At 43.6% G+C, this 14,841-nt stretch overlaps 1 protein-coding gene across 1 annotated transcript in view; it reads right to left on the bottom strand.

The window, feature by feature from the left end:
- Positions 1 to 2,932: 2,932 nt before the first annotated feature.
- Positions 2,933 to 14,841, bottom strand: part of ITPK1 (inositol-tetrakisphosphate 1-kinase) — a 142,728-nt gene continuing 130,819 nt past the window's right edge. Inside the window, exons 9-10 of the mRNA XM_081914022.1 lie at positions 11,291 to 11,453; positions 2,933 to 8,207 (exon numbers count right to left, since the gene is read on the bottom strand). Of these exons, the coding sequence (XP_081770148.1) occupies positions 7,888 to 8,207; positions 11,291 to 11,453 (483 nt within the window). The 3' untranslated portion in view covers positions 2,933 to 7,887. The remainder of the gene's footprint in view (positions 8,208 to 11,290; positions 11,454 to 14,841) is intronic.

Genomic DNA, 14,841 nt, shown 5'->3' with positions numbered 1-14,841 from the left:
AATGGGGAGAAAACTAGACTTGCCATTCCGGCTTCTGATTTTATCCCAGAATGACCCTATTTCCCCTGCAAGTGTTGCAGCTGAGCTTGGGGAGAAGGATGTCCCAGCTCGTCCTGAGGCGGCGGCAAGGGAGCATCTTGTTGCCTCTCCATGGCCTCCTCATATTATTATTATTTACTGAATTTATATACCGCCCTATACCCAGCGGTCTCAGGGCAGTTCACAGTTCCTGGAGAGCGAGTCAGGAGAGGCTTCGCTTCCACCACGCAGGCCCAGCTCTTTGTGATGAACTGACTCTGAGAAGCAGGCAAAAGGAAAGGGCTACCCAAGTGGAAGAAAGATTTGTCCTCCTACTAGGAAATGCTCTTTGGGATGGGATATCAGGCCAGTCAGGACCTGGAACTCTACAAAGCAGCAGGTTAGAATATGTGCAATTTAAACTGCACTGGGATTGTAAATCTGGATATGAAAGTTGTTGTGTGCTTTTTTAAAAAAGACCAGTCTTATGGAATAAAATCTCACCCAGGTCCTGAACCCCAACCCAGCTATCTTGAACCATTAAAAAGAGTGCAGGAGAAGGTGGTTTAATAAGGCATTTATTTTAATCACGTGTTTGGAAAAGGACAGTGTTGTACCCAAAGCAGACACAGAAACAACAGGTGATACTTAAGTGCATTTTACTCTCATTAAAAAAAAATAATCTGTCACAGGTGTTTGGCAAATAAAGACAAAAATGGGATAAACTGCTATTGAAATCAACAACATAAGCAAGAGTTGAGAAGCACCATATTATTATTGAGAAGAATGTCAGACATGCAGTACATGTAAAAAAGCCATGGAGCTAATATTTTTGGTTTTTATAGAAGCCCAGATGTTTTTCTTATATCTAATCTATCATCTATCTATCTATCTATCTATCTATCTATCTATCTATCAACATGTATGTATGTATATATAATATATACATATTCAAATTAAATACAAAACCATTTAGTTTTTAATGAAAGTAATTTTGTGAATGGGAACATAACAATCACAACACTCACACTTGCTAAGACTACAGAAAGTGGCAGAGAATTATGAATGTTCTTTTGCAACCTGGGAAGGAGGAGGAAGATGGTCCCGAATGAGGCGAGCTTTGAACTGGGAACACTGAATGTCAAGCATGCCTTGAAAAACCAAAACCCACAACAATTCCTGATTCATCAAACAAAAGAAGTGAAATCCCAATTACTGGCAAAGATTAGTCCAGTTTAATGGGGTCTTTATTGGGGATCTCACTTGAAAGGGTCACTTGAGCTACATTTATAAACACTGAGGAAGGCAGGGATCTAAAGAAATAAATAATTTTAAAAATACATCTAGTATAGATTTTCATTTTTACAGCAGGCTTTTCTTTTCTTTACAAAAGAGATGAAGACCTCTTATCATTCATATACAGCCTCAAATATAGAAGTCACTATTTTATACTTACATATTTGCAAGGTTCAGATACAACACAAATCTCTTCACACCCTGAAATGTTGTATCAGGAAGTTACTGTGCAAGCAGGGGAAGAGAAACGTGAAATGCTAAAAGGGAAGACGTGATTCCTCTCCCCACCACACACACCAAAACACAGAAATTTCACTAGCTTTGCTCATTAGAAATTAAGACAAGTCTTTTTGCCGCCTTTTTTTTTTTTAGGCAGGAATTAAACTGAGTTAATAAACACTCAAGAATTTGATTTTCAAGTCATCCATAAGTCAATTATGCTGTTAAGCCCAGTGTACAAAAAACAGCAGATCCAAGGGACGGGACTCTCTGATGTATCTGGCAAACACAGGCTCTAGCCTAAGAAAACTTGCACCCCTATATATTTAGTAGTGTTTGAGGTGCCACGAAACAATGTTACTGTTCCTGGACTGTTCCAATTTAGGTGGCAGGTGAGTTTGCTTCACTGAGTGCTCTGCCATATAAAAAGCAGAATGCTTCCAGGCAGGCAGGGAGGTGGCAGCGAACGGGATTTTCACCTAGGCAGCTCCCTAATATTCCAGCTTTCTATGTACCTACAAACCTGCTGCCTGAAGCAGTCCAGTCCAGAAGAGATTTAGCACATGACCTGTTTGCTGCTGTCCCCCAGGGAAAACTGCTCTTTAGAGCTCAGTCGGAGCAAATGGCAATTTTGGTCTTCTCCAGATTGATGTTTGCTCCGATTTAGCATCGGGTTTTCCCTGGGAAAGGAGCAGGGCAAGGGGGGAAACTGTTCAGACCCATGACTAGAAAGTGGGAGTGGGAAACATCTTAGATCCATGCTCTCTAGGTATGGGACACAAGCCCTGGGTGAAAGAGGTTCATATGGATGTTACTAAGAACAAGAATTGTTGGTCAAACGTGTTCTTTTGATCACAGGGGCTAAAAAAGCAGCAAGAAAAGGCTCAGTTGCTTTGAAATAGCAGCACTCAAGTCGTGCTACAGGTTGTTATGTAGAAATTATGTTTCGTTAAAAAGGGAGGGCTCCTCATAAAAGCTGAGTTTTAATATTAGAGCTGCAAGGTTAAATTATTTACCTGCTCAGTGAAATAATGTTTTGCTTGACTAAGAAGATACCCCCAATATTTTCAATACAAGTAGTTAAAATTGCAGATTGAAAGTATAGTAATAACAGAAGAATTCCTTCTCTTAAGAAATTAGGAATGTCTTGTCTAAACCGATGCCTGATGCACACATGCATGATTAATTAAAAATAAAGCTTTTTTGATAGCTAGAATCATGGAAAGGACCCTACAGATCATCTAGCCCAACCCCCTGAAATGCAGGAAAATGCACTCATATAGGTATCAAAACCATTACCTTGGCATTATCAGCAACACACTTTTTTTAAATCTGCAAATTGACTGATTTAATTAAGAACCAATGAACTAAAACTCATGATTAAACCAACCAAGACGGATGACAGACGTAGTTTTTATTGATTAAATGGCCAGCATCCACCACCACTTGACAACATTTTCCAATCACACAAGAATGCTTTTGAAATCAAGTGTCAACCAGGGTGTGATGGGTGCGTGGGGGGAATAACAGAGGGGTAAACTCTTGTAGTTTTAAGTCAGCCACAACAACAATAATAAATCAGGTATATGGATAACGTAGCCCCATGTAACTCCAGTGGCTGATTTCTTTAAAGTACAGTTCAGTGCCATGAATAATTTACATAAATTAGGCTATAACATTACAGCAGATTCTGAGAAATTCTTTACTCTTGACTTATTTTGCACACTACTGGGAGAGCATGGCAGTGCTCATGGCAATGGCATTACATTCACACTGAAAGAGCTAGGTTTTATATACGTTTATTTCTAGAAGGGCGGGCTTTTCAGAACTGGGGGGCGAAGTTGAATGAGCTGTGGATTTATGCCCAAGTGCACTCTGAAATCTTTCAATCCATATGTACACAAAACACTAGCGTGAATGGCTTCTTTCTGTTCATACAAGGATGGGCAAAGCACCTGTTTCTGTAATACAAAAAAAAAAAAAACCCGGTGGCTGCCTTCTGACAGGGCCTTATTTTAAGCGTGACATTGCTAAGTGCACACAAACATTAATGTTCTCAGGCAGTCCAAGAATTCTTTGCAACTTCTGTTAAAGATGTATCTACTGAACAGCAGCAGCAAGCAGTTCAGTTAGCTGTTCTCCTTGCCAAAGGTATATGTGTTAACCCTTGGTCCTGTCCCACTGGTGGCTGCGATTGCCTTTCATTTTAAATTAAAGCAACATTTATGCATAAATGCGTAAGTTCCCCCTTCCCCAAATTTACAAATGTTTGAAGAACAGTAGCAAAACAAAAACAATTCCCCCCTTACTCAGTAGCAAGACTGTTCCAGAGCTTGGGTGTATCCGTGACAGCTCTGGTGCTAGCCAATAGGTAACCAACACTGGCCTTTCCTTGTTCCAACTGAACAAGGAAAACCTGCAGGATGATAGCCCTATCCAGGCATTAGTTCTCTCCGTGCATAAAGAAACAAGTGACTCAGTGCATGCTGCCAAACTGTACCCCTTTCTAAGCATCACAATTACCGTTTAGAACACTCCACAAGCAAAATCTGCAGTGGGGAGCCTCCTCTACCAATCATTTTCAGCATTTAGATCCCTGGTTATATGCTGGAGTGGGACGGCACATGACAGCAAGCTCCCACTCACATTTGTTTATGCATTCAGTAAAAATGGTGCCCCAATAAGGTGTGTGTGTTTTCCAGAAGACAGAAAAATGTACAGCTGTTTTCATCCTATGTATGACAAGGAATATCACACATACTTTCAGACTGTTAAGCACACACACAAAACTGGCACTGGAAACTAAAATCTGGAAGCACCTCAAATACGGGTTCAAGAGTTTTGATGCTCCTGTGGCCCATAGATGAAAAGTTCATTTTATACTGATGTAGCTTTATTTTTTAATAACATTTGCTAATTGCTCTGCAATTTGAAACAGCACACCCTTACTTCCCCAGCACTTGTGTGAATTAGTTGCATTCCTTACTCATGCCATATGGAAAGACTGATGCAGAGAAGCCTGAGGAATTCATTTTCTGCGGAATCCACTGCAAACTGGTTATCCTTTGGAGTTTGCATTTCTCCAGATTTTGAGATAAGAGATCTCAGCTCAAAAAAACAAAACATATGGAAATGCTTTTTTAAAAAGTGTATTTTAGTATTATGTAAGTTTAGAAATGCACACACACACTGATGTAAAATACATGTTCAAATATGTATTTTGTGATAAAAATACATATTTAAAAATAATTCTTGTGTGGTTAAAAAAATAAAATCATTGATTCATGGACATGGGAACAGGCTTATGAATGAACATGTGTGAAATTGACACAGACCAGAGTTGGACTGATCCACCATCCTTAGTTTGACCCAAGATACTGACAGGCAAATATACTAACAGAACTACAATTTACTTGCTGATCAAGCCAGTTGTTAATACCATCTTGTTACAGACTATTTGTAGGATATGAAACTTCAATAAACTTCAGTTATAGCCATGGGAGGAAAGAGGCTGGTAACCTATTTGGCTATGAAACCTAAGTTAGGTTCTCTTGGTAGTCAAGATTTGGACTGCATTTTTGTGTTAAAACTTCAAAGAAATTACAAAATTTATTAAATAATCATTTTTAAACAAATATTAAAATGCACAATTATATTTCAGTAGTTTATTTTGGAGAAATGAAGCAGTGCAAAATAGGCCAACCACAATTTAGAAGGCAGCCGCGAAAATAATTCCTTGCTTATTATTAAATCTAGCAAACAGCATAAATACACTGTAATTGGATCCAATACTCAGATTCATGTAAACATTGTTAGTTTTGAAATGTTTCCCCATTACTAAACCAGACCGAACAGACTCTTCTTCTAGCTTGCTCATCCCTTAACTCAAATTTAATATTGCCACTTCAATTTTTTTTTTAAGGTGGGGGGGAGTAATAATTAAAAACACTCCATAAGCCAGTGATGCTACAGTACCACGATATATATCATGGCAGACTGCTTGCTCCCTGAGGACATCTGTGGCATGAACCCATGACCCTTCCTGCTGCTCACAGCCCATAATGGTAAGTAAAGCAAAGTTTGTGACAGTACATCACATTGCTGGTTTCCTGACTCATGTCAACGGCAGCCAATGAGGTGGGACAGGGTTTGCAACACTCAACATGATAACATCACAAACCTCGTATTACTGAACATTACAGGCAGAGAAGGAGGGGGAGAATCAGTTGCTTTCAGTGATGCTTCTCACCAAGATTAAAAGGGTTTTAGAGAAATACGTTCTGTTTGCATTCATTTATTTCTTTTTACATCACAAACTTTGAAAAGGCTTCCTGCAACAGGAAGAAAATCCACGTTTGACCTACTTTTCACTCCCGCCCCAAATGCATGTTTTTAAAAAATGCACAGGCAAATCCGTACAACTTGTTTTGATGCCTCCACAACGGCTGACATGGGAGGAAGATAATTATTTAGGATTGCTGTGGCCTAAATTTCATACGGAAAGCGCTAGCAGTCTCTCGTGGAAAATAGTTTACAAAGGTTAGCCTCTTTCAGAGGGTGTGGGGTGGCTAATTAAGTTAATTACTTTCTTGTGGCGTTCTATAATGGAGTTTATAAATGAAACGCAAACATATAAGTAAAGTTAGCATTCTCTCCCCAACCCACCCCCTGCTACCCTCTAATACCAACACTTATAAACCTTTCTCCAAAAAACACACTCCTAAGGTTGGGCAGAGTAAACACTTGTCAAGTCTCCAAAATGTGTGTGGTCATTCTCCCACTCTGGCTCTTCCCATGCCCCAAAATTCATCAATTGCTCCCCGTTTCACTTTCTTTATTGCATATCCAAACATTCTTGGGACCGATGGGTGAGGGTCCTTAAGGCCAGTTTATATTCTTTTAGCATTAACAGTACATCAAAGCAACGTGTGACATGTGAAGTGGCTGGCAGACATGCATGATGGACATGCTCCGTTCCCCTGAAAACCACGTGTGCTGGGAGAGAAAACACATGTACAGCCTGGGCCACAGGCTAGCTTGCATGCTCACATATCCTCTTACCATGCACTCACCATGTGTGAACTGGCCTACGGAGCTACAATCCATGTAAATGCTCACTCGTTCCATTGGTATCTAAGCCCGATATAAGACCTTACTAGCGTTTCCTTAATGAAACGACTTAGTGATTGTTTCAAAAAGGAAGAAGCCCACAATCTCACCAACAATGCCATCTCAACATCCTGGCCAGCTCCATTAATTTTGGTTTAAGATTCGGAACTGGACAAAGGTGGACAAAATTCCTGGCAGGAGACGGTGCGTTGAAAGGAATTGTGTGCTGAAAGAGTTTAAGGTGCACCAGGTCCTAAGGTATAAGCAGGCTGTGAAATAAGTTATAGATTCTATAACATTGCCCTAATGACACTATTCCGGTGACAACGAGAGGAGGTGGGGAGAGAACGAGAGAGACAGCCAAACACAAAGAGTGATTGGGATGGGTGGGTAGTGTAATGAAAGTTGCCACCCATTGGGTTTTTTTGTACAAAGTTCTGCCTGTTGAGTAAAACCAATGATGGGGAGTAGTGGTCACAAAACTAGTTGACCCTTTGCAGTCTCAGGATCAGCAAAGCAGCAAGAAAATGTAAAAAGGCCTGGTTGAAAAGGATTGTCCCGGATTACTCCTGTGCCAAATACAGCAACATTCATATACGCCAAAGGAACAAATGGCAGTGTTGCGTCGACCTACGCCAATAAGAAATGTACTGGGAAACAGACTGTTCACGCTTGCCAAGTACATAATTTTCTTATGAGAGAAGGGGGAACATTTTGCAACTGGCCCTAACATTAGCGTCCATCAAACCAAAACTAATTCTGGGCATGTAGGTTGTGCCCTAGTCCCGAATCCTTTAAAAGCACCCATAGACATTCGTGCTTAACTCTTTGGACTGGTCTGGGAAAGAGTCACGAAGAAGAACTGGCATGTGCAAATTTTCAAATACAATCCTTATCGATTCTGTGAAGTTCATCCTTGAAATTCTGGTCATTAATAATCACAAAGAGGAAAGGAGTGGGGGGGACAGAGACTCCACCCTCCAACATTAAGATCTAGTGTTTAAGACACACACACACACACACACACACACACACACACACACACACACGTACGTATGTGTAAACTCACTACAAATCTACAATAGGAATCTGATGAAGTGGACCCAGATCACTAATTTTGTTTTTCATTTCCAAAATCACGCTGAACCGAGAGAGATTTGTTTCGTTTCGTAGTTGTATTACCAACCATCCTGCTCTGATCCTGGGGCCTATAGAGTTTTTTCTTAGTCCATGGCACTGATTGGGTTATTGAGAGGAAGCTTTTGTTGCCAACGTAGCAACACAGTGTTGCTGGAAGCTAGGAGACACTGCAGAGTTGCAGCCTAGTCTCTGGTGCTGAAGCTTCACGGAGCTGTTGGTCTCGCTCTCCACAATCCAGGAGTCTTTGCCCGCCAGGCTCCGGCAGCCCATGCTAGCGCAGCATGTCCGCTCTCCCGCTAGGCTGTTGCTCTGCTCCGTCAGGTGCTTGCTGCGACTTAGCTGCGACACCTCTGGAGACTGCCCTTGCAGGACGGCAGCTATGTGATTCAGGAGGTCTGTGAAGAACTCCGAGACACCCTCATAACCTGAAAAGGGAATGTGAAAGAGGAACAGTCAGGCATGGATGTCTTCCTATTAGACTAGCTCTTTCTGTAAGTTCTCCCCATTCCTCTTCTCACCCTGTGTCAGGGACTGGAAAGAGGAGGAATGGAGACCACCTCCCTCCTCCCCCTGAACCTTCCAGAGAAGAGGAAGACAGTATAGATTCACAACAGTGGTTTGATGAAGGTCAAGGCTCAGAGGTAGATGAAGAGCAGAGAAGGGCAATAATGGGAGAGGAGGAGGAGGAGGAGGAGGAGGAGGGGGAAGCAGACGCGGAACAGCTGGCTGACACATTATCACTAGAAAGCATTCTAGACCCCCCTTCTCCCAGAACCTGGCGAACATTGAAAGTAGGTGAGCAAAAGTGGCTTTAAGCGGTCACCATAAGTTGGGTGGTGCTGTTCACAATTGGGGGGGGAGTTTACTCGGAGCAACGCCATTACTACAAGAGGCTACATTTCTAAGCCTCTCTCTGTGAATACTGAATAAAAGTTCTTGGTAAGGGCTTCCGTGTCTTTCTATTCCTGGCAGCCTACCGGGGGGGGGGGGTGTTGTCGGATTCCCTGATGCCTGACACCCTGCAACACACAGGGACAACAGCTTAAGAAGTGATTATTTATGGGGGAGGCTTCCGGTTCTGCTCTGCCTTAATGGAGGCAGTCCCCAAGGCAGTGGGAGATCATAGGCGAAGGAAAAACAAGGATGACTGAGGGCAAAATGATCCTTGTAAATCCCCCCCCCCTGGACTGGGGGGGAGGACTTCACTCGCAGTTTGTCTTGGTACCTGGCTCTTGTTCTGGCATGGAACACAGAATTTTGGAACACAGAAATAAAGAAAATCATCAAATCTAGTATGCGGGGGGCCACTTTAACTAAATTATATATAATTTGGTACTTGAATGATTGGTATTAATAACTGTATAATAAATTGGTACTGTTATAATGAGGCTATTATTGGACTGCAATTGAAAACTAATAAAATCCCCCCCTTTAAAAAAGGGGATCCTTTTTTGTGGGAATGTAACAGTCGAATTCTAAGCTATACTCCTAAAAACATACAGCGGAGGACTATCACTTGGGTTTGCACGCTCAGGTGGTTTTGTTCTCAATAGTGCTGTCCTTAAATTACAACCCTTAATTCACCTCGTGATTCCTTTACTCGCCAAAGAGGTCACTGCAAGAGAGGGCAAGAGAGTTAACCTAACGCTCTTGGACCAGTTTTTTACCCCCTTTGGTGAAACCATACTATACAGGCCATTGTTAGGAATATTGAGGAGGGCAGACAGTGCTCAAGATCCATTCCTAACCATGATGCACCCAGAACAACCCAAGCCAAAAGGTCCATGGTGGGACTATGATTATTTTCCCTGCCAGTGTGAGGAAAGGTAATCCACTCATTTACTAGGAACTGGCATTTGCAACTATTTTCCTGGGCCAGATCTTGTCCCTTTCCCTTTCTGTGTTGTGAGAGAAGATGAAGCAGGGGACTAATTAGTAAGAGGAAGTGTTATGTTGTTTGTGAGAAGTCCAATCGGTACATTTGAACATTGACTACCATCTCCCCCTTCCTACCAAGATGGCTTTGTGTTTTCTGAGTTTGAGGCGCATAGGTGCTTCTCTTACATGGCTCAAGGGTTTAGTTCTCTAGAACTTCCCTCCAGAAGCATGGGAGGAGAAATCAGTTACCTAGGTTAGTTGTCCCTTAACCCATTCCTGATACATTCACACAGGGAACTGAACCGAAGTATTCCTACATCCTTTTCCATTCTCTCAATGAAATTCCTGATGAAATGGGGATTCTAATTCACAAATCAAATCTTTCTTTCTTTCTTTCTTTCTTTCTTTCTTTCTTTCTTTCTTTCTTTCTTTCTTTCTTTCTTTCTTTCTTTCTAGTATAATTCAGACCTCCTACCAAGTGATGGAGGAGCATTTCACTAGGTCTGCAATTTTAAGCAATCTGAACTATTTCCTACCTTTCAGAGCAAATATATAATTATTCTTTGGATCTCGCAGTTTTCTGAAATTTGTATATGGTTCTCAGCTTATAAAACATCCTAAGAGGCACTTTTAAGGATAGAATACATTTGAAAACGAGTACAAGGAGATAAATAGCATGCAATATGGATTTTCATACAGATTACAACGTGACTGGAGGAGGGGAGAGCAGTAAAGTGTCTTTAGAGCACTTTAAGCACTAAAACATCTTAGCTGGAACAGCCCCCAAGTGTCTGATTGTGGAAGGAAGGGCAAAAAGCACATTTCCTCTCTAGAGGTGATGACATCGAGTGCCATAAAGCAAAGCAAACCCACCATGTTCCTAGCTGCAATATTTTAAAGTGAAATTCTTTTCCAGAGAATGATAAATCCTCATGACAGAATAAAGCAAACATGGGATAAAGTAGGGGAAACCTGGATATTTTTAGGTGCTATACTTAGCAAGAAATGTTAATCTAAATACAGGAAACATATCCTGAAATTGGTTTTTGTTGTGGTTAAGAGATTTCAATTCATAACACCAATTTCTCATTATCAATGAAACTCCGGTTTCTAGTTTACTGCTGTCCAAGTTTTCCCTCTCAACCTCCCGCCATCACAGTAGGAACATTGCAGGGAAGGTGAGTGCTGCTCCACTGTTTCCTGCAAAATCACAAAATGCATGGACATTACACGCAAGTATAAGCATGACTGTGGAAGCTGATTGGGTCACTTTCCAGAAACGTATACGCTGGTGTTAAAGAAGTATCTGTCCAACAAAGTCGTCCTGTTCACAAAAGGACTTCTGTTGCGCAACAAAACTTCCCCTCCCTCTCCTCTCGTGCATCCTCCAAATCTGTTCTGGGTGTCGTTCCCCCCCCCCCAACACGTCACAGCAGATTTCGGGTGGAGAGAGGAGAGGAAAGGCAAGTGCCCTTGTGCAGCGGAAGTCCTTGGGCGAATGAGACCCCTGCAATGGGTACAACCCATTATATATTTGCTGCAGAAGGTGGTAGTGAAATCACCAGTATTTTCCACATCCATCGTAACGTTTGCGGATGCTCTCATATGCGATGTAGCAGCCTGCTCTTACCTGGGAATGCATTTATATCGATGACAGCATGCTGACCAGTCTGGTTGTTAATGATGATGTCAATCCCAAAGAGAGAAACACCCAGGGCTTGCCTCAATGTCTTCGAGATTGCCCGAATGACATCATCATTTGGCCTCTCAAACACACCTTCTATTTTATCTAGCTATAAAGGAGAGAGAAAGAGAGAGAAAGTTTAAAAACTGGAGTGTGTGTTTTGTCTCCAAGACAGTTTCCTATTTTACTACTGGCAGATTTTTTTTATTTTTTAATCACTGATTAGTGACAGCCATGGAAGAGTGTCTTGTGTTTTTTTAAATACTCTATGGCAATTGCATTATATATTGCTCTCAGTTATGAGACTTTAGAAGAGGGAGGTTATCTGATGCTCACAGGATGAGCTCAAAGCCACGCACTCATGGAAAAGTTATGATGGACTTAGTTACTCATGTAACTTTTCTAAAGGTTCAGGTGTAGTGCTTTAAGTGGTAAACATCCACCTGGGCCGTTAGCACTTCAAGGGAAAGCAACAACTACTAATACACCCTTATTTTAGTACTTATTTAGTACTTCTGAGTACTAGATCAACCAACAAGCTGTATGCAACAGATTTCTTCTCTCCTACAAATTATTGTATGCCCTAAAAGTCTGCCCCAAAATCCCTGAAGAAGATTTTGAGGAGCTGCTGGGGCAAGGAGAGGAAGGTAAAGTACCACTGAGCAAGCAATGTCTGTCTTTTTGCACCATGGCAGCAGGGTGCTAGGACGGAAGAAAGCGGCACAGTGGCGGCAAATCAGGCGGCACATCTCACTTCACCGCTAGTGGCTAAATGGAACATGCCACATGGCTGCTGAATAGAGTAATGATATGACACCAAGTTGCACTCCAGATGTTGTTGGCCTCCAACTCTCAGCAGGCTCAGCCAGGACAGCAATGGTCAGGGAGGCTGGGAGTCGTAGCCAAGTGAAACCACACTGGCTAGACTTACAACTGGAGTTTAGGGCAGTGGGACCAACTAATTCACTCTTTTGTCCCATTTCCTACTGCGCAGCCAGAGCAAGCCACATTTAGGACACAAAATTGACTAATCAAGAAAGGGTCTTACGGACTAGGAGAAAAACACAAATACAGAGGAACCTCAGTGTCAGGGAACTGTCATCGGAAAGAGAGTTGGTGCAGAGGCTCCAGCAGACTCGGAGAGATTCTGCAGCGGAGGAGGGAACCAGCAGGGGGAGAGCAGAAGCTCCGGCAGAAGGGGAGTCGGAGGAGGGAGGGCTCTGGGATACTTCTAGTGAGAATAGTGCAGAGGTAACTAGACCCCCGTTGGCAACTCCCACCCTTCGCCGGAAGCTGTCACGTAGAGAGTCACGAAGGCGCATGTCCGTGAAACAACTTTTATGTTGGCGTAAATTTCGTAGACGCCCACTGTCAGATTCTACCAGCGACTAACGGAGTCATGCCTGGGGAGGCTCCATTAGTGCCTCGGTTTGGCTGAACTGCCAAACACCAGAGGGATCAAGCTTTTACGCACAAGCAGCTCATTATCCCATCACAGCAATCTGACAGTCTTTGTAAGCTGCTTGTGCAAGCAGAGGGCATCATGAGCGAACCAGCCGGAACCGCAGGAGCTGGAGCGGGCGCAGGTCCAAGCCTGGAGGAAAGGTACAGAGCGATGGAGGTCCAGCTCGCGCTGCAAACGGCGAGGCTTGAGGAGAGGAGGGCTCAAGATGCGGATAAGGGGAAAACCGCCCCACTTGCCAGAAAGGTGCCTGGATTGGTGCAGAGATTTGGGGGGGATCCCAGGAACTATCAAGCTTTTAGAACGGAGATGCAATATGCTCTCAATCTACTGTTTGATGACTTCACCGATGAGAACTCTAGAGTGGCGTACGTAATTAGCCATCTAGAGGGAGGGGCGAGGGACTGGGTTCGACCCCTGATGGCAGCCAATAATGATATCTTAAAGGACACGAGGAAGTTTTTTCGCGCCATGGACTTGATGTTTTCCAGCGAGATTGAGCAGGGGGTGGTGCGGAGGCAGTTGATGGGGTGCAAACAGGGGAGCCGATCTGTACGTGAGTACTGGACTGAGTTCACTATGCTTATTCATAGACTGGGGTGGGATCTAGCAAGTGAACCTATTCAAATGTTATTTGAAGAAGGGCTCTCTCCGACCGTGAAAGATGAACTTTCCCGGGCGCCCAGGGCGGAGTCTATGGATCAGCTGACTAAATCTGCACTGTCCATAGGAGCGCGCCTAGAAGCAAGAGCTTTGGAAAAGCGGGAAGGAAAGGGGGAACGTTGGAAGGACTTCCGCATTCCAGAGATTCCGGAGCAGTCTTTCCTGCCCGCAGAGCCGATGGAACTGGGAACAGCGCGCGCGCAGTTTCAAACACCAGTGAAGGGCGGAAGAAGGAGGGAAAGAGTGCCAAGAGATGTTATCTCTGCCAACAGCCAGGGCACTTTGCCAGAGTTTGTCCGCAAAGGAAGGAATGGCAGGGCATGGCGGGAACTGTTGGGGGAAAGGAGGAAGGAGAAATAGAGGAGCAAGTAAAAGCCAACGCCTGGTTGCCAACATCAGGGCACAGCAGCCAGGCCAGGGAGTAGTGAATGTGCCCACGCCGGAACCTCCAAGACCAGCGCTTGTGATAGAGGTGTTGCTGGAACTGCCAAACGGACACCCACTAAAGATAAAAGCGCTATTGGATTCAGGCAGCTCCTGTAATTTCATGAGTAAGGAGTTTGCTGCTGAACACCAGATACAAACTCTCCCATTAAGTAAGCCTTTGCAAGTAACCACGATTGATGGAAGGGAACTGTTGGGGGGAGAAGTGAGCCAACAGACTGTACCAATGATTATGAGGGTGGCAAGACACACAGAACTGATAGCGTTTAATGTAGCCACCTTGGGAGGAGCTCCCATCATTCTGGGAATGAGCTGGCTGGCACTACACGATCCGCTAGTAGGCTGGCATCAGAGGGTTGTTTCCTTTGGTTCAGCACATTGCCTAGAACACTGCAAGGAGGGAGAGGGTCAGGCAGGGGCCAGAGCCACTCTAGCAGGGATGGAAGTGACTGACAAGGGGAAGGTGCCACCACAATACGCTGATTTGGTTGACGTCTTCAGTGAAAAGGAAGCAGATAAACTGCCCCCGCACAGACCCTTTGACTGTCAAATCACCTTACTCCCAGGAGCACAATTGCCAGTGGGCAAGCTGTATGCCATGTCAGACCGTGAGATGCAGGAGTTAAGGGAGTTCATTGACAAGAACCTCAAGCGAGGTTTCATCAGAGAGTCACGAGCGGTGGGGGGCAGCCCAGTGTTCTTTGTGGACAAAAAAAACACGGGCAAACCCAGGCTTGTGTGTGATTTCAGGGCCCTAAATGCTGTGTCAGAACCAGTGACTTTCCCTATGCCCAGAATTGATGACATTCTGACACGGGTGAGAAAAGGGAAGATTTTTACCAAGCTGGACCTTAGGGGGGCATATAACTTGATACGTGTGAGGAAGGGGGATGAGTGGAAAACCACTATGTTCACCCCCTTGGGGGCG

The sequence above is a fragment of the Podarcis melisellensis genome, assembly GCF_964234715.1.
Source record: "Podarcis melisellensis genome assembly, chromosome: 1".
Classification (NCBI taxonomy): Eukaryota; Metazoa; Chordata; class Lepidosauria; order Squamata; family Lacertidae; genus Podarcis; species Podarcis melisellensis.
Note: the sequence above shows the minus strand (reverse complement) of the source record. Positions and strands in the feature narration are given on the sequence as shown.